At 36.9% G+C, this 27405-nt stretch overlaps 1 protein-coding gene across 1 annotated transcript; it reads right to left on the reverse strand.

The window, feature by feature from the left end:
- Positions 1–259: 259 nt before the first annotated feature.
- On the reverse strand, positions 260–25380 carry LOC127965478 (prostaglandin F2 receptor negative regulator). The gene is made up of 8 exons (XM_052566291.1): positions 25032–25380; positions 22867–23238; positions 20977–21393; positions 11539–11961; positions 8575–8979; positions 6969–7076; positions 2342–2641; positions 260–1795 (listed from the first exon to the last, which is right to left on the reverse strand). Exons 1-8 carry the CDS (start codon positions 25078–25080, stop codon positions 1629–1631), a joined length of 2241 nt encoding a protein of 746 aa, XP_052422251.1. The 5' UTR covers positions 25081–25380; the 3' UTR covers positions 260–1628.
- Positions 25381–27405: the final 2025 nt, after the last annotated feature.

Consider the following 27405-nt stretch of genomic DNA (forward strand, 5'->3'; position numbering starts at 1 on the left):
AATAATAATAATAATAATACACAAGGAGTAAATTGAAATGTATATTTATAAAAAAAGAAAAACAGAGTTCAAGTCAAAGAGATTAAAGTAATTGACGGTAAAAAAATGAAACTAAAAATAGACAAAGCATCAATTGTGAGGACTGCAAAGAATATATATATATATATATTCTTTAATAATTCAAATGACACCAAAGCCTTTCCCAGGGGCTTCTCATCAGATTTGGGATTAACAGAAATCTCAAATCATCACACTGTCGTACTTTTTCAAATTTTGTTTTTATTGGGAAATATTTGTTTTTGTTGGTTTGCTATTGATAGCAAGAATGAGTCGGTCAATGAATAACAAAAAAAAAAAAAAAAAAATACTTATTGCAAGTGTTGGTAAAAGCACACAAAATTTCACACAACTAAAAATAAGCACAGTTCTTAAAAAGAACAATTCTTAAAAAAACTAAAACAAATGTACATTCAATAATATCCATAAATGAACTAAAGTAAATTAACCATATCCATAAATGAACTGAAGTAAAACATCTTGGTGAAATTCCTTTTGACATCCATCTATGAATGTGGCTCTGAATATATTCTCTCTCACTCTGAGATACAGTAAAACAGCCTCCCGCTCATACCAACAGCTTCCCTTCTCAGAAAATACTGATCTGACCACATTGTGGATAAAGAGAACATTTGTACAAAAGGATCTGTAACAATCATGTTAGTGTGGGTCAGTTGTGTCAGTATAATGAGTGCATTCTGACAAGAAAAGAAAATGCAAGTTCGGGAAACTGAGATGCATTTTGGCATTCCTTTTTGTTTGTGGGCAGGAAAGAGAGAGTGAGGAATGAGTTAATGCCAACAGTGTGGATATCAGTTATCAGGGCTTTTGAAATGCCTAACAAGCAAACTTTAAGGCAGAGCCCTTAAAGCCAAGCCACGGTTTGACAAACTGTTCGGTCAGTTCCCTCAAGTGGTCACTTCTGGATCCCAGAATGATGCAGTGCAGCCTTGAAGCACCCATCCATCAGACATATTTTTCCTTTAGCCTGTGGATCAACACTATGCTTTACCGTGGAGAGGAAGGGTCAGTCATTGTAGGTTCCCTTCTGTTGACGGCATAACTTTGATAGACAAGCAGAGCAGGGGGCACTGCAGACCTCCGACAAACAAAGCCTCTGGGACTGCAAAGGTCAATCTAAAATTGGAGTTTCTGTCACACTCACAACTGACAAGTTCTTGGCTCTTCCGTTAGAGTCCTTCCTATAAAATGCTATAAAATAATCATCCTTATCTGTACAAACTGCAACATTGCTGGTTTGGCCATTGTGCAGCCCAAAGTTTGTACTTAACAAAATATTTCATTCCTGGTGCTCTCATCCTATCAGCAGTCAGGATGTGTAGAGGGGAAAAAACACTGGATGCTTTATTCTTGAGAATAATAAGTCTATTGCTCCTAAATGGGAATATGGAGACGTCAATTGGAGTGGCTCAATCCTCGGAGTGCATCAAGACAGGTTCTCCATCTCTTATTAAGCAATGTGCATATCCACATTCTGTTCAAAAGCATAATACATCAAGTCAGTCGAAGTGGTTCCGGGCAGGACCACAGCAGTGCAAAGGGGGACTGGATTAATCCATATCCAGGTCCATAAGCTTGTTACGGGGACGGGGCGTGTGAATGGGGTTCCTGGAGAAACAGCAGTGGGCGACAGCAAGACCCAGCAGCACCGAGAGAAGACCAGCGATCACAGCAGCAGCCAAACCATATCCCACTGGCATCATCAAAGACTCCCAGACTGCAGAATAACAAACAGAATGATCGCTGTCAATCACAAACTTTCATAAAGACACCAGATATGACAATATACACGCTATGGAAGCAAAGTTTGGGAGGAGCAGCTGGGGATCTTGATTTCAGAAGAGTTCCTGTAGTCTTTGACATAAACGTTGAGGAGAGGATATGAAGTCATCAATTTTAAAAATGTTACATTTTATTGCAAATAAAGCCTCCCAGACTCTGTAGAAGTCTCCATCCCAGATGGTCCTGCCAAGCTTGCTTTATTGGTAGACCGTGGAAACCTTTATGAAATGACTTAATAACCTTTCTCCCGGGAGTGCCACTTTCTTGCAAAGTTTAGCTCCACCACAACTGTCTGCATGTTTCTAGTGATCCTGAAAACCTTGATTAGCTTGGTTCAGGTGTGTTTGCATGTGGTTGAAGCTAAAATCTGCAGGATGGTAACTCTCGAGAAACAGGGTTGGAAACCCCTTTTCTAAAGATACACGTATCTGGGAACTGGACTTTAACAATTCCCATCCCTAGACACAACCAGGATTCTTACATTCTGTTTTGACGGACAGAGATGATGAAGCAGAGGTGAGGTCCTTCTCCTTGTTCCAGGCTCCAGTAGCAGGGGACAGGAGCCAGGGTGTGGCAGAACAGTAGTATTCTCCAACATCTCTATCCTTAATCTTGTGTAAGCTCAGGACAAACGTGTTCCTGTCGATGCGCTCCAGACTGGTGTCATTGGAGTCGGTCTTCTTTACCACTCCCCAGCGGTCCATGCTGATGAGAGGTTGGACTCCGTTATCTACAGCCCGGTCTGTTTTCTGGAACCAGCGCACTTCAAATGCCATATCACCTGTGGGACGGAGAGAGTAAAACTGATTATTTTAGCCAGCATGGAATTAAAATTTCTATTTAAACCTCTTCTGTTTCACAATCTAGCGTCAAGAGTTGCTCTACAAACATGTCTGATTATAGAAGGTAAATAGCTTTTGGGTGGGATTCTACCCTGACTTTACTCATGAGAGATAGTTTTACGTGAATGCTAAGGTGGAGTCAATACGATTGTTCATAGGCGTTCTTATGTAACGCTCCAAACAGTCATGCTGTTGCTGTGGCTTATTCAAGCAAGTGTGTGCCATAACCACAAGGGTATTCAAGTAGTGTATGGAAAGAAAACAAAGCTAAACGGTGTCTTTCAAGTGGTTCAATGTTGTATACACTCCCTGATGATCCAGATCGAGGCGGCAGCAGTCAGCCAGACTCAGACAGGCCTCTGCACGCTGTCCTCACTGCTATGTGTGGAATCTCAATGAAGGCCACTGTGTAATCAGAAACTGACAGCCATGAGCACAGCTCAAGCCCGCCACAGTTCACCACAGCATTCTGCTACTCATCAAGTACAAGTCAAGAGTACATCTCATAGCAGAATCCAGTGTCAACAGCAGAGAGTTTAAGATTCTTGAAGTGTATGGATCGTCATATTTATTTATGAGTTTGTGACATTTAAATAGCTGCACAATTGTTTTAGCTAAATCTTGAATTTCTTACACTATATACTAATTTTCTCTGACATTTTTTAAATGTATGTTTATGTTTTTTTTTTTTTTTTTTTACATAGTCTGGAAATACGTTTATTTTCAGTGCTGTATTTATTTGATGAAACTAGAGTAAAAATGGTTATATTGTAAAATATTTCAATTTCAAACAACAGTTAGTATATATTTGTATTCCTGTGAAGGAAGGCTGAATTCCAGTCTCAAGTTCACATACTTCAGAAATAATTCAAAAGTGCTGATTTGGTGCTCAAATACATTTCTTCTTATTAGCAATGTTATAAACAAATGTTCTGCTCAATATTTTTGAAAAAAAAAAAGAAGAATCTATGAGTAATATTTTGTAACAATGTGGAAGTCTTTATTGAAACCTTGGTTAAGTATTATAACTTTTCTGCTATTTCATCTTATCCCTATTATAAATTTAATTAATTAATTATTATACAGTAATCAATTGTCTTACAAATAAATCTCCAAATTAAATTTAAGATCCATTCCAACCAAGACTCTAGATGGGAAATTAAGCAAAGGCTTTGAATCCGTGGCCCTGAATAGATTTATTTACATATATCCTTTCATCAGTGGATGAGGAATGACAGGTCCTGACAAGCACTTATTTCCGGCCTCGAGTGTGGATGAACAGCATAAAAGCTGAGTCGATTGTTCCTCACATTTGCTGGATGATTGTGTCTTTACTACATTTATGCTGTCGGTGGTGATTAATGACTGAACTGTACTTCCTCAGTTGGACATCTACAGCTGCAAGACATTACGAACCATGCGAGAGAAATGCATCAAAGCCTTATAAAGTGATTCTCAAACTACTCACAATTTTTATGTTTTTTTTTTTACCGTTAGGCAACAGTGAATTAAAAGCCTTTAAATGACAATATTATGTTTGATGCAAAAGTGCTCTAACAAACAACCACAGCTGTGTTAGACCCGCTTCATATTATCATCTCATTCAAAAAATAAAAATAAAGTAAAAGTAAAAAAAAAAAAGATCAAATAAGACAGACGGAGCAGCCACTAATTACTATAAGGGTATAATTTATTATACATCAAACAATTCCCCAGTGGGAAAAAAGCTATTATTATGAAAGTGAAAACATATGTCATTGTTTCACAATGGCCTCTTAAATGTAAATGCCTAAAATAAAAAAATACAAAATCCTCATAGTGCCTATGAATTGTTTTGTGTAGGACTAAATACATTGGATGCTGTTAAACTGCAAAGGCGTTTTCTATGAACCTGAGATCATAAGGAGCCTAAGGAGAGCAGCACTGCCCTTATTCTTAACCACTGTGAACAACAACCAGGCCAAAATTAGCCTTAAAACAAGGAAATGTTCTTTCTGCTCTAATCGAGCCCAGAATGAATGAAGAAACCCTCTCAGAACTCATGAGTAACTCTGACTGTACTCATGGGTACTTCCATCGTCCTGTCTTCCGCTACCTTTCAGCTGAAGCACATGTTCTTGACTGCATTACTCGAGTACATTAGTCAGCCTGTGTGCAAGAACAAGCATGGCAGACATTAAGATTTATGAATTTAATTAAAAATTAAACATTGTAATGTGACTTCCCAATACAATGCCGTAGAGGAACAGTTCACCCAAATGTAGGTGAATACTTCATTCCCAACTTATATTCCACTCGTATTCAGTGGAACACAAAAGTAATATTCACGCAGCTCATGGCAGATAATTAAGACAAAAATGACAATTCTGGCATCATTTACTTACCCTGTTGTTGTTTTCATTTCTTCTTTGGAACATAAAAGATGATAAACTGAACAATGTTTCACTGAAAATGGAAGCCATTGGGTTCGTTTGATTGCCAATGGTTTGGAACAGCATGAGGATGACTAAATGATGACAATTTAGATTTATGGGTGGACTATCTTTTTTTTTTTTTTTTTTTTGGTCAAACAAAACTTATTAAAGCATTGGAATATAGTGAAAGACTTGAGGGTGAGTAAATGATGACTGAATTTTCATTCTTAGGTCAATTCTCCTTTTAATGGGAAAATTCTCAGACATACAGTTGTGTCTATTGCTGCTTGACTCCCTAAGGATTACTCTAATAGAAACACAATAGAAACACAATAGAAACAGAAACTTCTCTTCCTTCGCGGCCATGAGCTTTTAAAGACCGAACAATAAAACCAGCATAAAAACATCTCTCGTTTCTCTATACTTTATTTTGAAAGAGAGAAGTGTGAACATTGTGCTGACATGTATCTATGACTACAGCATGTTGTACCTGCCTGTGGCTACAGACTGATGAGGAAGGAACGTTGTACTTCGTGTTCGGAGTATTACCCAACATTTCTGACTGATACAATCACAGCAGGCAATGTGACCAACTGCAGCCCGCAGCTCTGTATCACTAGGATCACTTAAAGTAAACATCCAACCACTCACATCTAATACGACTTTCCTAATAACTAATTGTCTAATACATTTCCTGTAGAAAACAGCAGTGCTTGAAAGACAGCAATGTAACAGTTTTATATTTCACAGACAAGCAATTAGTCTCTCCAGACCAAATCAGATTTTTAATTCTATTCTACCGATTTTCACCAAAAATCTTTGGAAAAATGCCAAAGTGCTAACCTTTCCAAAAGCATGCTTGGTCTGTTGACCACAGCAGCCTCAAATGTAAAGTTAATGCACTTTTGTAAAACTGCTAAATGCTCTTTATAAAGACACAAGTAAATGTCCTACCTCACATTTCCTACTGTGCATACAGTATTTATGAGTAACTATTAACCAACAGGAAGAAAAGGAAAACATGCTTTGTCACTCCAATGCAGGATGTGACTCAGGGTAAAGTTCAGGAGATAATTTCCATCTGGTTCAAATTAGTTTATACCATCAACTGTGAATAACCACAAAAACACACCCAACACAACCGATATATGTGTTCCCTGGGAATCAAACCCATGACCTTTTGCACTGCTAACACAATGCTCTACCACTGAAACACATGAACACTTCATTAATTAAGAAGTTAAACATGGACACTGCTATTAAAACATGCCGTCCAGACAGCCTACAAGGTCAGACTGGACTAAGACAAGAAACTGAGCAATGAATAGACACTAAAATAACTGTTGAAAGGCTAAAGTGTTTTACAAAAACCTTTAAATAATTAAAAACACCTAAGAAAGCATTCGGTTACTTCTGAGATTCTGTTCCTTTTATACATCAGAAAGTGACATCAAATGAACTGGGAGATTTAAGTTCACTGGGGATGCATCTCAAAAAAATCTGTCAGGATGGAACAACAAATATTTTCAAATATTTCACCCCCGAATAAAATCTCTCATTACTTCAATGTGTCCAAAAATAAAGATACAGTGATCTTATAAAAAGCATTTGGAAATAAACCACCATTAAAAGGAATGAATGTCAATGAATTAGACAACATAACCCCAAACTACTTAATGTAAAAGAAAGATTAACAAAAGGTTCAACAACAAAGTTTGAAAGGGTTTTACATTTTAAAGGAGAAAAGCTCCAGTTATTTAGAAATGCTATTTAGCTTAGAAATTAATTTATTTTAAACTTCATATAAATTTATATTATAATTAATTCTAAACATTACACAGACAGTACTTGCCAGTGTTCGGAGAAGCTTGCAGGATGGATATGATGCACTTCATTTGGACTGTGTTTCCCGGTAACACATTGTTTGCTTCTGAATGAATGGAGATGTTGAATACTGGGCCTGCAGGAGAAACAAACATTTGCTTTTTTAAAAGTCTAGATTTCAGAGTCAACTGGAAGTTGAAAACATCAATATATTATATTCAAATATATTCAACCTTTCGTTTGAATTCATTTACTAACACGCAGAGAGAGAGGCTCCCATAACGTATTCAGCTGCCTCTCTATCCACTGCCTAAATGTTTTTTTTTTAAAGGTAGGATGCTAATTGAAATTAAACCTCAAAATGACTGATTTGTAAAACTCTGTGCTACAAAAGAGACACTTGCCTCTTAATTGATTTTTAAAAGTTTGCCATTAGCTTGTTGATAAATTAATGATGCAATGTTGCACATAAAGTACAAAGAACACACAAATATTGGCTACAATGGTTCATTTGAATTAGTCTGGACTATTATTATAGATACTTATGCATAAACAGATATTGATGAATAAGAGATAGAGAGCAGGGATGACATTTTATATTATAAACCTAGAAACTATTTAATATTTTAGAACTTCCGGTTCCAATGACCTGACGTTAATGGATTTTTAAAATGGGCTTTTGGTTAAAAGCCCGAAATAAAGTCTATTGTCAACAAGTTCAAGATAGTTTTCTATACATCATTAATACCCTCTTGTGATTTTTTTTAAGCTTTTGCTTGTCATAAAAAAGATGGTTGTTAACAAGTGGCTAAATGGCATTGGGGAAACTAAACATCATTTTGTCGGACAGATAAACTCATCTACTCACTAGTCCACAGCCTTATCTTAAAATTATCTTTAAATGTCGCTCTTGCAAACCATTCTAACAAATTTTCAGGGACATGATTTTTTTTTGATAGTGATGGTAAAGTCATGAGACCATGTTGTAGTTCATTTGTAGCCTTTTTACTTCTGCCGATTGGAATTAGGCTATAAAATTAATAAAGGTTGTGCTCATTTGTGAAGATTATCATGAGGAACAAGCATGTAGGAATCAAACCATTGCTGACCACAAAGCTTGTTTCCCACAATAATCCAAAAGCTGTTGGAAAAAAAAACATTTTTGATTTTGTTGAAGGAACCAGGGTGATGTGAACAATTAGGCTGGCCAATAAAACTGCAACATCACTCCGAGTACTTTTATAATAATCCTTCTGCTTGTTTTGTCAGCAATCGTGGGTTTATTTTTCCCATTTGTGATCACCTTCACTTTGAAGAATATATTTTTTAATTTGGTCTTAGTTTAGCTTTTAAAACCAGCTTTCACATGAGAGCATATCTGGGATGTTTTGTTAAACTGCCTATAAACGAAAGAGAGTGAGCGATAAAGAGAGTCTCTGTGAGCAGCAGGAATCTGCCCTGAGGGCGACACTATAGAGGTCTACTCATCCAGAATCAGACAGAGAGAGGGAACTACAGAAAGTGTGTGAGAGGGTAACATGACCTCAGCTGTAAACATACCCTACAGGCAATTCAGCATCATCCTTTTGAGTATTAAAGCTCACTTAGGTCTAGTGTTGTTAGCATGATAATACCTGTGTGTACAAAAGCGATCTCAATCTTATTGGACTCCGCACTGATGGCTTTGATCCAGTCTTGGCTCTGATGCCGTGTCCAGGCTGTGACATCACAATAGTATAACCCACGATCAGTGACCTGGGCCCCATACAAACGGAAGCGGTACTCGAGCTGCCCGGTCTTCTCCAGAACCACACTGTCAATGCGGCTCGGCTCGCTCCACTCCTCTAGCTGCAAGACTGAGTCCTGACTGAGTGACAACACTTTTCGGGACTTTCCTCCCAAGGTCTCCTCGAAGCGGATGAGCACAGAGTAGCCGGGATTCTTCAGGTTCTGACCAGTCACCCGACAGCTCATCTCAAATGTGGATCCAGCAGTCGAGGCTTCTCTCACACGATGAGCTACTACTTGCAAATCTGGAACTAAAAAGATGAAATAAATACTCATTTAACTATTGCACAATACAGTTTGAGTACAATGGAATAACTTTCTGTAAAGAGTATTACCTATGTAACATAATTGGTAGAAACATTTAAAGAGTTGTAAATGAAAATCTACTCACCCTCGAAGCATCCTAGGTGTATTTGACTTTATTAATTCAGAATAATCCAATCAAAGTTGTAATAAAAATTGTCCTTGCTCTTTAAAGTCGTTAAATGGGGGTTAGCGGGTGTTTGTTGAAAACGTTTCAGAAGACGTGAAATAAAGTGACCGAATCTGTAATAAAACATCCGTCATACAGCTCCCAGGGGTGAATAAAGCCCCCCTGTAGCAAATCCATGTGTTTTTGTAAGATAAATATCCAGATTTCAAACATAATAAACACTTTTTTATTTTTTATTTTGGGAAATGTAGAGGCAAAGGAAACAAAAATTTCCTTACTTAAGCAAAGGAAAAACAGTCTCCTCATGGTTTATTTCGAAATATTATGACATTTTTCTTTACAAATCCTCGTTTTGTGTTTCTATTTCATGGCCTGTGTTTTGTTTTCTCTCCATCCTCGTCACTAACCACACAGCACTGACGAACTACAACATCCGCACGTCTTCCGGTTCACAACAGTCAGCAGAAGTAAGAAAAAAAAAATGTTAATTACGTTTGATATCTGGATATTTATCTTACAAAAATGCATGGATTCGCTACAGGGGGCCTTTATTCAACCCCCAGAGCTGTGTGAGGGACATTTTATTACAGATGTGCATACTTTATTTCTCGTCTTCTGAACTGTTGACAACAAACACAAGCTTACCCCCACTGAAAGGCTTGGAAGAGCAAGGACAATTTACTATACAATTTCAATTGGATTATTCTGAAAGAAGAAAGTCACTTACATCTAGGATGCTTCGAGGGTGAGTAGAAGATGGATGAATTTTCATTCTCGAGTGAACTAACCCTTTAGTTTATTTTTTTAGATATTTATATTTCTTAAGTGTTCCCTAAAAACGAGACTCTAATTTGGTGGCTCTGCAGTCTACTAAAACCATTTGGATGGAGATTTATTGAAAACCTTTCAATATTATGAGGCTTCTTATCATTTTTAGGAATAGCTTCAAAATATAATCATTGTAAATTAATTTTGTAGATAAAACTAGTGTGCCAAGTTGCAAATTTTCCTCCTTATTCAGTGGTTGCCACCATATACATTTAGTCAGTATCAGATATAGTTTCAGAACACAGCCTAAGCTAAATCAAGGGTGCAAAAGACCAAGACAGAGTGACCATTGTGGGCTAAATATGTCTTCACATAGAAGATGTCATCACAAAAACACAATTAAAGTCATTTACTCCAATCCCTTATTGAGAGCTGAAAAATGAGAGACACTGGAGACTTTCAGACAACAAGCTTTGATGCATTCTTTTTAAAACAGTGCACTAAGTGCTACAACGGTCACAGTTGCTGGAAGCACTTAGCTCATGGGGTAAAAATGAAATATCTAAAGAGTGACCGCAAATCCTAAAAACAAGCTGGGGACAGTTAGATACTTTGTTGCTAAAGGCCAGAAAACATGATTTAAAAGCTAAAGGGTGCAAACTATTTTAGATAAAAAATACTTTGTGGCTGATTTCTGAATACACACAAAATACGTGTTGCATTATTAACTTTTATTCAATGAGCAGGCATTAGCATTAGTGTTCTGTGTCCAGTTTTGCCTAGAGATCAATTAAAGTCAAAGTGCAGGAACATTTCTAAGATAATATTGCTGACTCTTGCTATTTGAATAATAACACATCTGATTTGAAGGAACAGGCATTTAAAGTAACTCTATAGACCTTATGTAGCTCTGCCCTTTGTTAGTGCTTCACTCGTTAGCTGTTTCTATCCACCTATGTTTAATGCGCATTTTGGAATATTGCATTAAATAAAAATAAAAACACTGGATGGAAACGCCAAGATTCTAATTCATTTTTAAAAATGCACATAAAAAAACGGTGTGCACAATTGATAGTTGAAACATTTTATCCGCTAAAAAAAAATTGCATAAACTACGATGGAAACACATTTACTGAATAAATTTCACCACGTGCATCAAAAAAAGTCATGTGCACGATAACCAGTGGAACGATCTCGTTGCACAGCATCTGAAATGTTGTTTTGGTTATTTTGAAATGCCTGAGCAAAGTTTGTTATCAAATAATTTCTGTATAATGGTCTCGACTGCGTTCCCAAACAGCAGCAGGCATCCACCTCCGGAAGTAAGGACAGCATTTAATGTGTTTCGTCTGCTCACTCTGAGGCGCAAGTAATTTATCAAATATGAAAATTTATATTTTCAGTGGCTTCTTCTACTTTCCTTAGTAATATTTAGTGTCGGTTAACCAGAAAGGACCAACAGGAAAAAAAAGTGTTAGCCAAGCACTTAGGTTTGCATACTTGCTTAAAGAACGTAGGAATGCTGAAAGAATGTCAAAGTGTTTCATAGCTAAAAAACAGACCTAAAAGGAAGCTTCGCAAAAACAAATGCCCCAAATTTAGAGCTTACTCTTTGGTGTCCACTGAACAGTGACAGGCGTTGACTGGACTTCCATCGCTTTTTCCCATCCACTTTGCTGCGTGGGCTTCCATGCTGTTACAGCACAGGAATAAGAGCCCATGTCTGCATCTCGAGTCTGAAGCATTCGCAGAATGAAGATGTTAGACTCTCTCCTGGTCACTGCTATATCCCCAGTGTCCAGCCTCTGCTGGTACTGACTGTCTGCAATCAGCGCTCCTTGTTCATTCAGGGAGGCTATAGTGAGTTTCTTCTGAGATACATCTCCAGATGTGTTTGTAGAGTAAGACCAGGTCACACCCAGGCGGCCATCTTGGAGGTGAAGGAGGTCAACCACCTCACAGCGCAGTTCAGTGGGCTCGCTGGTGGACTGAGGGTTCAGAGACGCTGTAAGGGTCACCTTGAATTGCAGCTCTGTGAGAGAAGAAGGGAACATAAAGAAAGTCAGTCACAGACTGCGAGACATGAGCAACATACAAAAAAACATTTGCATGCATCTTTTCATGAGATTTCAAATGTATTCCCCAACCCATTGGTCAGCCAAACAGAGAGTCCCGCCTCAAACCCATACCACCGTTCAACAACCCAAGTAATGTAAATGACACCATTTACACTTTTTGGGGAAATCAACTCACAAAGGAAAATAAAAAAAATAAAAAAATCCGTCGTCACATTAAACTGATTTCACAAACCTGTCTTACAACTACACTCTGATTTTAACTTCATTACTAAAATTAACAATTTAATTCAAAACTGATTCAAGTATTTACCACAGTCTCCACTTGCTTTATTGCTGTTCTACTCAAAGAATAATGAAACAAATGTATTACAGTTTTGATAACAAAAGAAAAAAATGTGACGCTGAAGACTGGAGTAATGGCTGCTGATAATTTGAGAGGGATAAACTATATAATATTACTGTTGTACTGTAGCCTTGGTGAGCATAATATACTTCTATAATATACTGAGCATAATGCTTATCAAAAAGCACAAAAACTTTTATTGTATTTATGTAAAGTTGTTTACTGTGAATTGTTATATTTGTGTGTACATCTAAGTGAAAAATATATATTTTTTAAATTATTTACTTTCATTTAGTGAACAAACTGTTTTACTTTTTGCAGGAAACTTTTTGAATCTTGGTTTCCAATTACTTTTGCTAAAAATAAATCAATTGCCATTACAGATCAAAAACATTTTTAACAATGTAATATGGTTGTATCAGGTATATCACCCAGTCATGGCTGCAGTGCAGAGGTATTGTAGTCGACCTAGTTTTTTTGTCTCTGGATTTGAAGGGAAGGGCAAGGGTGCACATTCTCTCAATTTGCAGCTGTCATTGTTCAAGCTATGGTAAGCTCACACACACAGGTCTGGCTTTGTGTTTTTGACACCAGGCCAGCTCTCACACTACCACTTAAGTCACACATTGTGCCCAGCTGTTGTGTACTTTGAGAAAAGACACCTGTTTGTATGGTAAGAAAACACTTTTTTTAGTTCTCTATTGTAAGTACGGAACTCCTAAAGACAAAGGACCTGAACTGATAAAATTAGTCTCTGCAGATGTTTAACTAGTTCCTCTACACTCTTAAAAAATAAAGGTGCTTCACAATGCCATAGAAGAACCTTTTTGTCTAAATAGTTCAATAAAGAAACTTTAACATCTGAAGAACCTTACTGTTCCCCAAAAGGTTCTTTGTGGTGAAAGGTTCTTTAGATTATAAAAGGGTAAGAAAGAGATGATTCTTTAAAGAACCTTTGACTGAATGGTTCTTTGTGGAACCAAAAATGGTTCTTCTAGGGCACCAAAGAACCTTTTAAAAGGGGTCATCAGATACCAATTTTCCACAAGTTGATATGATCTCTTTAGGGTCATAATGAAAAGTCTGCAACATAGTTTGGGGTAAAATTTCTCAATGGCAGTGTAAAAACACCTTTTACCTGGTCAAAAACAGCTCTTTTCAGAACAAGCCGTTTTGTATCATTTTCCTTTCAATGTTAATGAGCACTGCTGACCCCGCCCCTCTCTTCTGAGCTGCTTTCTGAGGGACTGTTTACTTTATACGCATTCATCGTGGCGTCACACAGACAACCAGGCATCTGAAATCGGCTCGATGTAATAAAAGGGGTAAAGATTGAAGTGGATTATTATTTTTTTATTACTTTATTTTTTTCATTACAGGGTGGTTGAACACACACTGCCAACACACATTTCAGTTCAAACTACTTTTAAAAGTGCATGAAGCATCATATGACCCATTTAAGTACCTTTATTTTTAAGAGTGTACTCCTTAGTGTAATCTTAAACCGACCCATAACAGTAATAATTATACAAAATACATGTACTTCCTCCAGCACTGTTGCCAAAAACATTGTTAAAAAAACAGCTATCATTGGGTTATAAAATAAAAAGCTTGAACAAAGAGATCCGATCCTTATGCACATTGCATTAAGCTGTATTATGTAGCATAGCTTTGAATAAACTACAAGAAAAAAAGGAAATTCCCCAAGCTGAATTCAAAGTGCAGTTAGAATATGCAAAACAGTGATTAACATTTAGCGTTGAGGGAGAAGACTTCAAAAATAAAGCAGCATGTTGCACAGAAATCCTTGACATGATTCTATCACCAGCGGCAAACATGGGGAGAAAAAAAAAGAAAGAAAAAAGCCAGTAGTGTGCTGGTGCTCTGCATGCAAGCACGCAATGAAGAGTATAAAAAATTGAACAGAGACAGAACTCTACAATTAACAGTTGTAATGTTTCTGAATGAGCAATCAGAATGAACGGAATGCATCAATGAGTCCTCAAGAGACGAACTTTGGTACTGCCACTTTATAGAAGCACATTATCTGAAAGCAAAGCTATGAAATGAACCTTCTCTGATATGAACTTTTCCCAGTCATTCATACAAAATATTATATAATATATAATAAGAACATGGAATAAGACATTTCATGTAACTGGAATGCTTGTCTACAAGTAATATGTGTTAGTTGCCCTGTGGTGAGACTTCAATGTAAAATTAGCAACATCCTATTGCTGTTCAAATAACTATTTCATGTTTTTGGCAAACTGGTTATAAATTTCTGCTATCTCTTTCATTTTTTTTATACAATCCACATCAATAACTCATAAGAAAACGTCACATAAGAAAATAGGTTTACCCGAAAAACTGTGTTGTATGTTTACAGCAATATCTCTCTATTAATAATACATTATCAGTGAGTCTTGACTCAAGTTGAGTGACTCACTAATTCATGGTTTCATTCATTGTTCAATAATTGAACAATCTGCTGGGAATCTCTAAAAATATAGTTAATCAGGACAGGAGACCTGAGAAATGTAAAGATATTTTGAAGATTTGAACAATTATTCATTAATTATTATATATATATATATATATATATATATATATATATATATATATATATATATATATATATATATATATATATATATATATATATATATACATACACACACACACACACACACACACACACACAACCATATTTTCCGATCTATATATTCTAGTGTATGACACCTCCACATAACTGAAAGAAAGTCCAAGCTAATTATGCATTATGCTTACAGAATTTACAAGATAACTTTTCTGTATTTAATCAGAATGCAGGAATTTAACATTCCCTTTCTTAAGATGAAGACACACTTTTGCAATCACTTATCTAATCCTTAACCATAAACAGGGATACTTACTTCAAAAGTTACTCATCTAATTATATCTGCTTTATAGTTTAAGTGCTAGCTTATACTTTTAGAGAAATTGCAGCAAACAACAGTTTGTTTTGTAAGCTGCTTTGGATAAAAGTGTCTATAAAAAGAATGCAAGTGCACAAAATAGCAAGTGTTAATGCACAAAACAGCCTTGAAACTTCCTCCAGTGTGACATGCAAAACTACTTGAATAACATGCCATTTTCATGACTTCATGTTGTACTTTTCAAAAATTGTTAGAGGTGCCATAAAATGCAAAAATCACTATTATAAAGTGACTGAACACAGTTGTGTGGCCGCAGTGTGTGAAAACAACCAGCCTATAATCGTAAAAATACACCAACTCATTGTTTTATAATGTCAATAATTCATAAACAGTCTATCCACACTAGCAGTTCCAGATTTCTCACTACGATGGCATAGAGGCGGGAGCAGCAACTCATTTTCATTTAAAGGGGACAAACACAAATAACAGCGTGTTTTGGCCCTTCCCCTAAAAGTGGCTATTTCAACAAGCTATGAAAAATTATCTGTGGCGTAATGAATTTTGAGATAAACTTAATATGCACACAATGGGGACATCAGAGAACAATTTAAAGTTGGCTTGAGAAAGTCGGACCAGAAATTTTGAAAAAGTTTAAAAGGTTTTAAGTTTGACGGTTTACAGTCTGAAATTAGGGATGCACGATATTGGATTTTGGCCGATATTCGATATGCCGATATTTTCAAAATAATTTTGGCCGATGCCGATACCGATATCGATATATATACAAATATATACTGATATATTTAAACTTTAATTTTACTGAAGAGAAATCCATGTATCTCTTCTGTACTGATTCTACCATAAATGTATTATTTTACAAATGTAGACTGACATTCACATCTGAAAAACAGGTCAATTATTTCACTTGGAGAATATCGGTTTGGCTCATCGGCAGAAATATTCATATCGGCCGATACCGATAATGGTCATTTTGAGCTTTTATCGGCCGATACCGATATTGTGCCGATATTATCGTGCATCCCTATCTGAAATAGTTTGAAGTTTAAATAATTTTTAAAAGCATGCAGTTTGAATGACTGAAGGCAATACAGTCTTTCAGAGATAGGTGTTAAGGTGTTGCTATGCAGTTGCTAGGGTACCTGGCTTGGTTGCTAGGTTGCGGTTGGTAGGGTACCAGTGGCAGTTGCTAAGGTGTTGCTATGCGGAAGATACTCTGTGTGGTTGCTAGGGTACCCAGGATTTCTGTTAGGGTGTTGCTATGCGATTGCTAGGGACCTGAAGCGGTTGCTAGGGTGTCAAGGATTTTTGCTAGGGTGTTGCTATGCGATTGCTAGGGACCCGGATCGGTTGCCAGGGTGTAGCTATGCAGTTGCTAGGGAACCTGGGATGGTTGTTAACATGTTGCTAGCATGATTAGCAGGTTACTAGCATGTTCCTAGCAAGTTACTAGCATGTTATTAACATGTTTCTAGCATGATTAGCTTGTTGTTAGCATTGTTTCTAGCATGATTAACTTGTCACTAACATGTTCTTAGCATGATTAGCAATTGACTAGCATGTCACTAACATTATTAGCAAGTTACTAACATGCCACTAGCATGTTTCTAGCATGATTAGCAAGTGACTAGCATGTCACTAGCATGTATCTAGCCTGATTAGCATGTTGTTAGCATGTCTCTAGCATAATTAGATTCTTACTAGCTAGTCCCTAGCATGATTAGCCACTTACTAGCATGTTGCTAACATGTTTCTAGCATGATTAGCAAGTGACTAGCATGCCACTAGCATGATTCACTAGCATGATTAGCATGTGACTAGCATGTTTCTAACATTATTAGCATGTTAGATAACTAGCAAGACAGACAGATATAGTCAGATGAGTATAAATGCATTCTATGGCATCTTTAAAATGAGCTAGAGTTTGTCAACTTCCTATAGAGTCCAGCCCTACTTTACATATGTAAAACAGGTTTTTTCTCCTGCTATCACATGACACCGCAAAGCCTTAGAAACAGAATCTTCTCCCCTTACATTAGTCAAGCCACTGTAACTGTCATGTACAGCAGGAAAAGAACTGGATCAATCATTCACAGACAAACAACAGGTTAGAGATTATCCATCTCCGCTGAAGCCAGAGTGAACTATGCACAGACACAAAGAGTTAATTTACTTCAACAATAAACTAAAGGAAAAGAAAACTGATTCATAAGTGACAGAGTATTTAAATAAAGTCATTAAACTGGTTTTGTTTGATCAAATATGACTTCCTAAAGTCACCAAGATCTGCTTTCCATTTATGAAGGGTGTAATGCATTGCACTCAGATAGAGCAGCCAGTGGTAAACTTCAAAGATCCCTCACACATTGTTGCACTGCAGTCTGGAGGCCGGTAAGAGATAACATCAGGGCCAACAGCAAACAAAACTGGCTCAATTACCCACAAAAACAATGCTGTTAAAACTTTGTCCAGTACTTTCTGTAGTACTTTTGACAAGCAGGCATCTAGTAATCTTACATAGTTTAAAGGTGAAGTAGGGAAGAGTACGCTGTGGGAGTAAATATGTATGCACGTCTGGAAGTGTTTGGGACTTTCTGTTCCCTGGGGGAGTTTCGTCTTGTGAGCAAGTCATAGATAGAAACAAAAAAAGTGATTAGCTGTGCCAGCAAACGTAATGCTAAATTATCTCTCAGTTTTCCATGCATGCCATGTTGTCAGTAATCTATATTTAGCAAAATCTAAAATGGTGTGATCTGCACCAAAATTGACACTGCACCATTTTTTACAGAACATAACTCAGATAAAATCCCTGAAATGGTGTAATTACTTAAGTTTGTCCATTGTTTGCTACTGGTGACCTCAATGAAACGCTTTAAAGATCAAGTCTATGGAAAACCACTGAAACTTTGGATGGCCATATCTCCATAATGGCGCGGCAATCTGCACCAATTTCGGGGGATCCCATCAGCTTGAGGAACCCTCTCGAATGTGAATTAGAGAAAACACACAAAAAATGTGTAGTTTATGGTGGCAAAAGTTGTAGTTAATGGTTTGTTAATAGCTAGAATTGGACTTTTAAATAAACTGTGACCATATTTTTGTCCTTTTGGATCTACATTGGGCATCCTTAGATGTTATGACTTTGAACAGAATCAGTCATTGTCTGTAATCCCTCAGCGCCTCTTTACAACTTCAGGTCAAGCTGAGATGAAATTAACTTTTTTTTTTTTAAATGAGAGCCTCATGAAAGAACTTGGATGGGCAGGAGTGTTTTTAATAAAATTCTATAAAAAGGTCACAGCTTAGCTTAGAAAGAAGCATCGTCTCCTGTCTGGTGTCTACAGGCAATAATTTATCGTACAAATCCCAGCATAAAATAAAAAAAAGAGTTCAAGGAATGGTTTCTGCAACCCAGACAACCATGCTAATCTCAGCCTCAGACGCCAAACCTACAGCATGTTTTCTAATGCATATTGCACTCAAAATACAAATACTAAAATGTTCCAGGTTGATTTTAAATCAGTTAGACAATCTATTTTTCTCAGAACAATCTCTCTGATTCCAACTTCCGCAAAAGTTTTGAGGCTGAACAATTCCACCTGGTTTATAAGTGCCAGTCATAGTGTTAGGTGATATGGTCATTTTTGAAATTGTCATATCATCAGCCCATGAGATCGATGATACACAATATTATCGTGCAAGGGTGGAGCAAGAGAGAAACTCTTTGTTCTTGTCATAGCATAACTATTTGGTGTTTTAAACCGCACAGGTGCACGAGAGAGTGCACAATAATAAAAAAAAATATACTTTCAAACATAATGATAAACTAACGCTAAATATAAAAATACTGTGTTTAAAACCGCTAGTTCATATATAGTCAGACTGTCATATCGCGCGTCCTGTGACAAATCTGCTGTATCTGCGCACAGAAGTTATCAGCCTAAATGTTCTGTAAAATCAGTCAACAGTGAAAATCAAAAGTAGATTTAAGTCCATCAGTTTAACACTAATATTGGACATAAACGAACACGTTAAATATAAAGTATTTTAAAACAGGTAAGTTCATATATCTGTAGTAAACTGCTGCATCATTCATACAGCGCTCCAGACCACGCGCCTCATGACGAGACCGACACACCGCCACAGAAACAAGAATGAGATCCATTCTAACATAACTGTGGCATTAAACTCAGTTAGTGAGGGCTCGTTTAAAATATTGCACACATATAGACCGTTCAGATTACTTGTTAAAGTCTAATGAAATACAATGTACATCTGTTTGTGGATGGAGACTTTGTAACGGCCAAAACGATTTATTTTGCATGCATCACATTATAGTGCGGTGTGCATGAAAATAATATCAAGGCGGCAGAGCCTCTATGGATGTTATTATTTTGTCTTTTCTTTATTTGTAAGCCAAGAAAGAGTTAATCTCTAATGTGTGAGAAGAGCGTGTTGCTGTGTACTAGTAACTAAAACTACTTTGATCTTATGACTAAAGTTACAGGCTCTTATCCAATATTGCGCGAGCACTATGTGTGTGTGTGTGTGTGTGAGAGAGAGAGAGAGAGAGAGAGAGAGAGAGAGAGAGAAATGCGTTGCTGAAGTGAAATAGCTGAGCAGTTTGAAAGCCAAATTATAATAGGCCGCCTAATAAAAATTAAAATAATGGTTATTATTATTATAAATTAATACATTAATAGGAGAAAGAGCCTAATATCATCTTGACTATCGACAGAGAAATCTGCTTACAACGATATTTCTGACAATCATCGATACACGATACTATCGGCTATTGGTACAAACCTAGCCAGTCACAAAAAACGCTTCCCCGCCAAAGACGTGTTTTTAAGAGGATCTCCTATTTGGACAGATGCATTTCTGAATATGCATATTCAAAATAATGCGATCATCAGCAATAGACAACATATAAATGAAACTGCATAATGTTACATAGTAAAATTTTGATCCTTGAAGTGATATAGGTCTTTTTTGGAGTTGTTTTATTGGAAGCGATTTACTGGATTTATGCTTTGATAATCATACTAAATATTATCCATATGCAGTTTTAGATAAAAAAAAACAAAAAAAAAAATAATAACTTTTTGCTCAAAATTATGCATTTGTATGAAACCTACCTATATTCAAATGTTGATAAAAAAAAAAGAATGCTTTAAGCAAGAATAAAACGGAGGTTTTTTTTTTTTTTTTTGTGGAGGCTCTGATATTTATTTTGTTGTATTGCATGTTAAATTATTCATACAGACAAATATACTGGAGGCCATTAAATTAAGTGAAAATCATCAAAATAGCTTGCGGTGGCTGGCAAACTTTTTTCAAAAATGCTGGCAGGGAAAGAGTTAAGACCCGAAGCAAAGCCACTAATTTAAGGGGGCATTACTGTTGTGCTTTATATTTTTCTGCTGGAAATGTCATTACAACTTCTTCACAGTCTCCCGTGTTCAGAAATGGAGAATATTCAAATCTTGTAAAAGAACTGCATTGTAACAGAAGGCTATCAGGGATTCACCACAACACCAGCTATTTTTAAAAACACAACCTCATAGTCATGTTGCTGGTAATAGAATCATCAGTGTCCTTATGTTTTCGTGAACCAAGACCCATAATTGTAGTCACAATCAACAAACTTGCATGATCGGGAACTGAAGAGAGTATGAGATGTGACTCACCTGTGGGTGTAACAGTAACATTTCCCATTTCCTCAGACTTCTCCAGAATCATGCGCCAGTTTCGTCCTTCTTCACCCTGTCTCACCCACTCCTGGGCCACACACACATACTCCCCTTGATCTGATGGCCTTGCTCTTTTCAGGACCAGTCCATAAAAACCACCTCCACGGAGGTCCAACAGAAGTCCACCATCTGTGTAACGCCGAAAGTAGTTGCGTCCTACTTTGATCTTATCATCCGGCCCAAATGTCAAGATTTCCTCCAACGGGCTGCTCCCTTTCCTGATGGACCAAGTAACGGAGAGGAAGGTGTGCTCCGTGAAGCCCCGTGTTGCGTTGCACTGGAGTTCCACTGATTCTCCCTCAGACACTGCTGATTTGGGAATGGCTGGAGCCACCTTCAGACTGTCCCCGATCACTGGACATAACAAATGACACTTTAAAGCAGGCAGAAGAAGGGTGCTGTTTCAAACGCTTTCAAAAGTGAAGTGTGTGATTTCCACATTGCCAAAAAGACTTGCAAAAATAATTCTGAGACATAAAGTTTACTTTGATTTATAAAAAAAAAATAATAATAATAAAAAAATAAATAAAGTTTTCCTGACAAAAAGTAATTCCTTAACAGTCCTCCCTAAGGCCTGACACCAAACAATTCCCAGAGGGAAAACAAAACTTAGAAATAAAAGGAAAAGCTCAAGATATGAACATTTACTGATCCAGAAAATCTACAAATAAGGCTGGATCAGACAGATGGAATCTTACATAGGCAGATATAACAATTCATTAAACATTTTGATCTATTTCTCATATTTTATGCTCCTTGTGTTGTTTTGATTGTACTATTATGCTTTTATTGGTGGTGCAGAAGAGTTCTTTTTTATCCATCTCCAGAACTGGAGCTTCAGAGCTCCCCCGTTAACCTCCACAGGCTTTTCTCTAACCGACAGAACAAAGAATAAGTCTTTGTATTTTTGTCTTCAAGCCTTGCAGTGCATCACGTTCCATTTATACTTCAAGTGCAACCTTGTTTAACTTTATAAACTTACTGTATCATATCGGATACATCAACAGGATGCAATTTTTGCTGAAAGAACTATTAGTACACAATCTTTTACATGCAATCTGTTATCTGGTTTATAGTCTTTACATTTGAAAGTAAGAGGTTAGTTAAAAGGTTTTTTTCAGGTTGTGGCTCATATACCTTTTAACTGTGAAGTCTTTACTAATTTTGACGATGTAAATGTAAGAATAAGCTCTATATATAGTGATATTTGTGCTCCTCCTTGAGTATGAGCTCCATATTCACATACTATCGTAGCCATAAAAGAATGATGTATCAGGTTACATTTAGACTTTGTTTTTATATTTAGCCTAAGATTCAGTAAACTTCCTTTTTAATGGTTGAATATGTTAGGCTTTGCAGGGTTCAGAAGTTGGAGTGTAGGAGTAGCCTGCAATTTATTTCCATCAACTCAGTTTGCTTTTGTCTGTATTTGACAGTTAGAACAGGCCTCTGCCGTTTCACTTTGCATTAGAAAAGTTATAATTTCTTTGTTCCAATTAGGCGACCAAGGCCTTTTCAGTACAAACAAAGATTTATAGAGCACAAAATATTGCTCAATATATAAGTCTATCACTAACATTGTCATTCTGAAGTCACCGTCTAAATTTAAATACATAAATGAATACTAAAATATGAAATAATTTTAATTATAATATGAAAAAATAAACCTGTTTTGGGGTGAATATTAGTACATTAGAGTAGTAATACGTACTCTTAAGGTACCCTTTGAGGGTGCTACACCAAAAGGTAAAGGTTTTGCACATTTTTTTTTCCTAAAAGTGAAGTCAAGATCTTTAAAAAGTAAAAGAATTGAAAGGCTTGACTCACCTTTGAGCTCCACATCGGCGTGGTAGTTCCCGCTGATGACCGAATCTGTGCTCGGGGTACTGCAGCGATACATGCCACTGTCTGTTGCTCTGATCTTCTTGAATTTGAGTTCAACAGCAGCATCTCCCAGCCTTTTATAACTGATATCACCACTGTTAATCCTGTCCCTCACTGAAGAGTCCGCAAAATTACCATCAAAGGTGGAGATGAGCTGGAGAAAGTTATTTCCAGGAAGGACCAAAGACCACTCAAATTCCTGATCGCGGGGTCCCTGGTAGTCAGACACATCGCAGTGAATGGAGACAGCTTGCCCCTCGACATGTACCAGAGGACCGACTGGAACCTTCACCACACGGCCCTCACAGAACAACACTGAGAGAAGAAGAGAAGATTCCTCAGGAAACTAAAAACAGGAGCTTGGGTTCTGTGAGACACATTAATGGACCACTGGGGAAAAAACTGTTCTGTAGTGACAATATGATCAAAAACACAGTATCAGTCAAATATCAGTATCAGAGTGCAGGATGTGACAAGTCATTCAAATTGTTGGTCTGTTTCAAAACATTAATTAATTAATTAATTAATGCATTTATCTGTTTAAAAGGTTTTGTTAGAACTACACTAGCACAAAGATGACCTTGAAGAGATGCGGCTATTTATGGAAATGTTAATTGTTAATATCCATATTAGGTTATGGATGAGTTCAAAGCACCGGAATGAAAACACACCATCTTATCTAAAAGTGAATATTAACATTTTATTGGGTTGGGAATTAAGTGCTCTGAGACGAATTATAATAGCATGGCAGCTGAAGAGAGAAAATTCACTAAACACGGAACAAGCCGGAAGATTTCACTGGAGGAAACAAGCCGAAAAGAAGAGCAGAGGGACATAAACCAAAACTGAGAGAAGGTGACATGTCAAAACTTGCCTCTTCATGAGGGATTGGCTGTTCTCATAAGGCAGATGATGTAATTCAAGGAACAGACAAAAATAGTAGACAAACATAGTAGTGAAATATGTGGTAAATTAACATTCTGTGTTAAGGGTCATGCAATTGAGGTCAAAATCTGTAGTATTAAAACAGGACACAGTGAAAGTTGGTGAGTGAGAGCAGCTCAGAGATGATTACATGATTGATAATGAATAGGAACATGCTGAAACAAAATAGGAAGAACAAAGGAAACACTAAACAGCAACTCTAAAGTTATGCACTGATGTGATGGAAAAATAAATGAGGGTGTAATGATCATGTATAAGGAAGAAAATTCTTCTCGTATCTTTCGTTGTTGACGTCAAATGTCAAACTTGGCTCTTTTTTTGTCACATGACGAAAGGTTTTAGACAAGCAAATTTTGGTGAATTATTTTAGAGCGTGAAAACTGAAATTCAAGCGACACTTTTAAATGCAATTGGCAAGTCTTTCTATTGTGTTTCATATTAATAATTTTCAAATGCTGTTGGACGTGTACAGGTTATTAGTAACATTAAAGTAACTGGTTAATGTTAAGGCCATATTTGTTACTTTTGTATGATACACTTATTTGACACATTTTAGTGTGCAGTGTTCTGAAGCAAAATAAGAACCACTAATACGTAAACATGATTCTTGAAAAACAGGTTTGTGCTATCTGCTTGCAGTAAACTTATTTTACACCTGAACTAGCCCCTGGTTCACTTCACAGACCTAAATTAGAAGCTAACTGAGAGCTGGAGCATTCACACTGTACATCACACACATACAGTAACTTAGCTCTGAAGGTCGGGTTTGGTGATTTACAGTTGGGGGAGCAAATCTTAAAAGAAAAAAAATAACTTAAGTTCCTTAACAGACCAATGTAATATTGTTGGTAAACAGTAAATGGCCTATAAGCCTAATGTGGAAAAAATGTAAACACCTCTCTTTAGACATAATTAGAATTTTGCTGAAATGTGAGGTCGAGCTGAAAAAACATTGAGGTGAATTATGTCATAAAATAATACAATAAACACCAATATTAAGAGTTTACAATAAAGACTCAATGTTTGCCTATAACGCTTTTGTCGTTATCCAAACTAATTAAATGCAAACGTACACTTTTCACACGTTTTTTATAAACCAATCCTACTTGTTACCTTAAAATAATAAGTACAGGCGTTTTTTAATCAAGAACTGGTCAGCTTACCAAGAGCAATGATCAAAATCACAGGACGGAGTCCCGTTCCTTTATCCATGATGTCGTGAAGGCGCGTGTTTTTCCCACGGGAACGCCTTTGTCATTCAAAGCGGCCAGAGAGTGTGAAACCCCCCCGTGAGAGAGATGTGAACGAGACTATATCCCGTTACTAAAGTTGAATTAAGTTTTGAGAGAGTCGCACTGTTTAGTCCGTTAGCGTTGAGAATGCTGTTACATCTGCGCATGCTGCATGATAAAACTCAGGACAGAGGGTTGGCTTGGCACAGTCGTGTCCGGAAGTGGATGTGTGTGTGTGTGTGTGTGTGTGTGTGTGTGTGTGTGTTCTCTCTATTGGAGAAGGGAGGGGACACGGCCGTGCTGTTCGCCGCAGGTGAAGTACGCCGCTCCCGTCGCTGCGCAGCGCTGAGTCGTGACAGTGCAGGCAAAACACAGGCACTAATTATCTCCCAGAATAACTCCAAAAGCCCAGAGAGACCCCCGAACCACCCACTTCACGTCACGTTCCCAGAACGGTGAAGAATGAATCATTTATGGCAAGAAATCGTCCTCATTAGCCTCTCCGTCCTTTCATCTCTGAGAGAAAGACATTGGAATATCCGCAAATTGAAAATTTTAATCATATTTAGACTGCATGCATATAGCTACAATACACTGAAAACCAAAAATTTGAATATTTTAATAAAATAAATACATAAATAAATAATTAATCTTAGAATGAATTACAGGTTTTAGGGTTTTTAAATAGAAAGGCAAGTGTAAAATGAACATGAAGTCTTTTAAATTCTGCACTTTAGGGCACTATGCACCAATCAACAATCTGCACCATCATATTTTAATATTTTATTTTATTTTGAGTGGAGCACAAAATGAAATTAGGATTATTCTCAAATCATGCAGAATAATCAGGTTTTGCACAAACTCAAAGAGTTTATTGCATGCTGTTATTGAAGCAAAAAATAAATAATAATAATAATAATAATAATATAAAAAAAGATTATTAAATTCCTAAGTTGATAGTTGCTTTCCAGAATCTTTACTTTAAACCTGAGCAACATTAAAGAAACACCTGAAGAAACACCTTTGTTTTTGTGCAATAAAAGTAAACTAAAACCATAAAACAACCAAAAATCAAAAACTATCTACTTGTTTTCCTCTATGCGCTTATATATCTATTATATATATATATATCTGCACTGCGATACTGATGTTCCTCAGGGGTAAGATGTTTAAATTAAAATCTTAATCTACTAAAAATCTACTAAATGATTTAAAGCAAATGATAACATAATTTGCAATCAATAATACTGTATTCAAATAGAAAAGAAAACACAAAAGAAGCATTATCATGAGTGCTGGATCCCATTGTAAATGCTTATGTATATCTGTGAACATACCTGGCGTATACTGTACACACAGACAAACATATGAATTAAAACATCCCAGATTCTGGGTTATATAGAGGTCAGGTGATGAGGTGGGCATGTGTTCTTTAAAGGGAGGGGGGGGGGGGGTGAAATGCTATTTCATGCATACTGAGTTTTTTACACTGTTAAAGAGTTGGATTCCCATGCTCAACATGGACAAAGTTTCAAAAATTAAGTTGTACGTTTGAAGGAGTATTTCTGTTCCAAAAATACTCCTTCCGGTTTGTCACAAGTTTCGGAAAGTTTTTTTCGAGTATGGCTCTGTGTGACGTTAGATGGAGCGGAATTTCCTTATATGGGTCCTGAGGGCACGTTTGCCGGAAGAGCGCACGCTCCCGTATAGCACAGCACTGAGAGCTCAACAGACGTTCACTGATCAGAGCGAGAGCGAAATGTCACAAAAGAAGTGTTTTTTTGGTTGCCAGGGCAAGACAACCCTGCACAGATTACCAAAAGAGAAACAGCATTAAGGGACCAGTGGATGGAGTTTATTTTTACAGAGCATCAACGGAGTTGTGCAAGTGTTTTTGTTTGTTCCCTGCATTTCGAAGATGCTTGTTTTACAAACAAGGCCCAGTTTGACGCCGGATTTGTACATTGTTTATTTCTTAAGGATAATGCAGTCCCAATGAAAAAGGGTCACGATCGTGTGTTGGAACCGCATGCGGTGAGTAAAACTGCTTCAAATATCTCTGTGTTGTTAACTTAGCTATCAGCGCATAAGCACATCAAGTAAACAACATGCGATGTTGTCATCAAACTGCACTTTCCACATGTACAAAAGACGACAAAGTGGAACTTAGTCATTTTCCAAAACCGCTAAGCAAATATATACAGTTTCAACACATACCACATAGAGACGTCGTTGCTGATGCTGCTCTCGTTAAATTTCAGCCTCGGGATCTGATTCTGGATCATAAATATACGCCGAATCTGAC

This window comes from Carassius gibelio, chromosome B9, assembly GCF_023724105.1.
Source record: "Carassius gibelio isolate Cgi1373 ecotype wild population from Czech Republic chromosome B9, carGib1.2-hapl.c, whole genome shotgun sequence".
In the NCBI taxonomy this organism is placed as follows: Eukaryota; Metazoa; Chordata; class Actinopteri; order Cypriniformes; family Cyprinidae; genus Carassius; species Carassius gibelio.

What these genes read in the sequence shown, in the direction of transcription:
- LOC127965478 (XM_052566291.1), bottom strand. Translation starts at nt 25,080, where the DNA reads ATGGATAAAGGAACGGGACTCCGTCCTGTGATTTTGATCATTGCTCTT. An exon ending in TGTTACTGTTACACCCACAG is followed by an intron (nt 11,962 to 20,976) that starts GTGAGTCACATC and finishes CTTCTCTCACAG; the next exon opens with AGCTGCAATTCAAGGTGACC. An exon ending in GCAAGCTTCTCCGAACACTG is followed by an intron (nt 2,642 to 6,968) that starts GCAAGTACTGTC and finishes TCCGTCCCACAG; the next exon opens with GTGATATGGCATTTGAAGTG.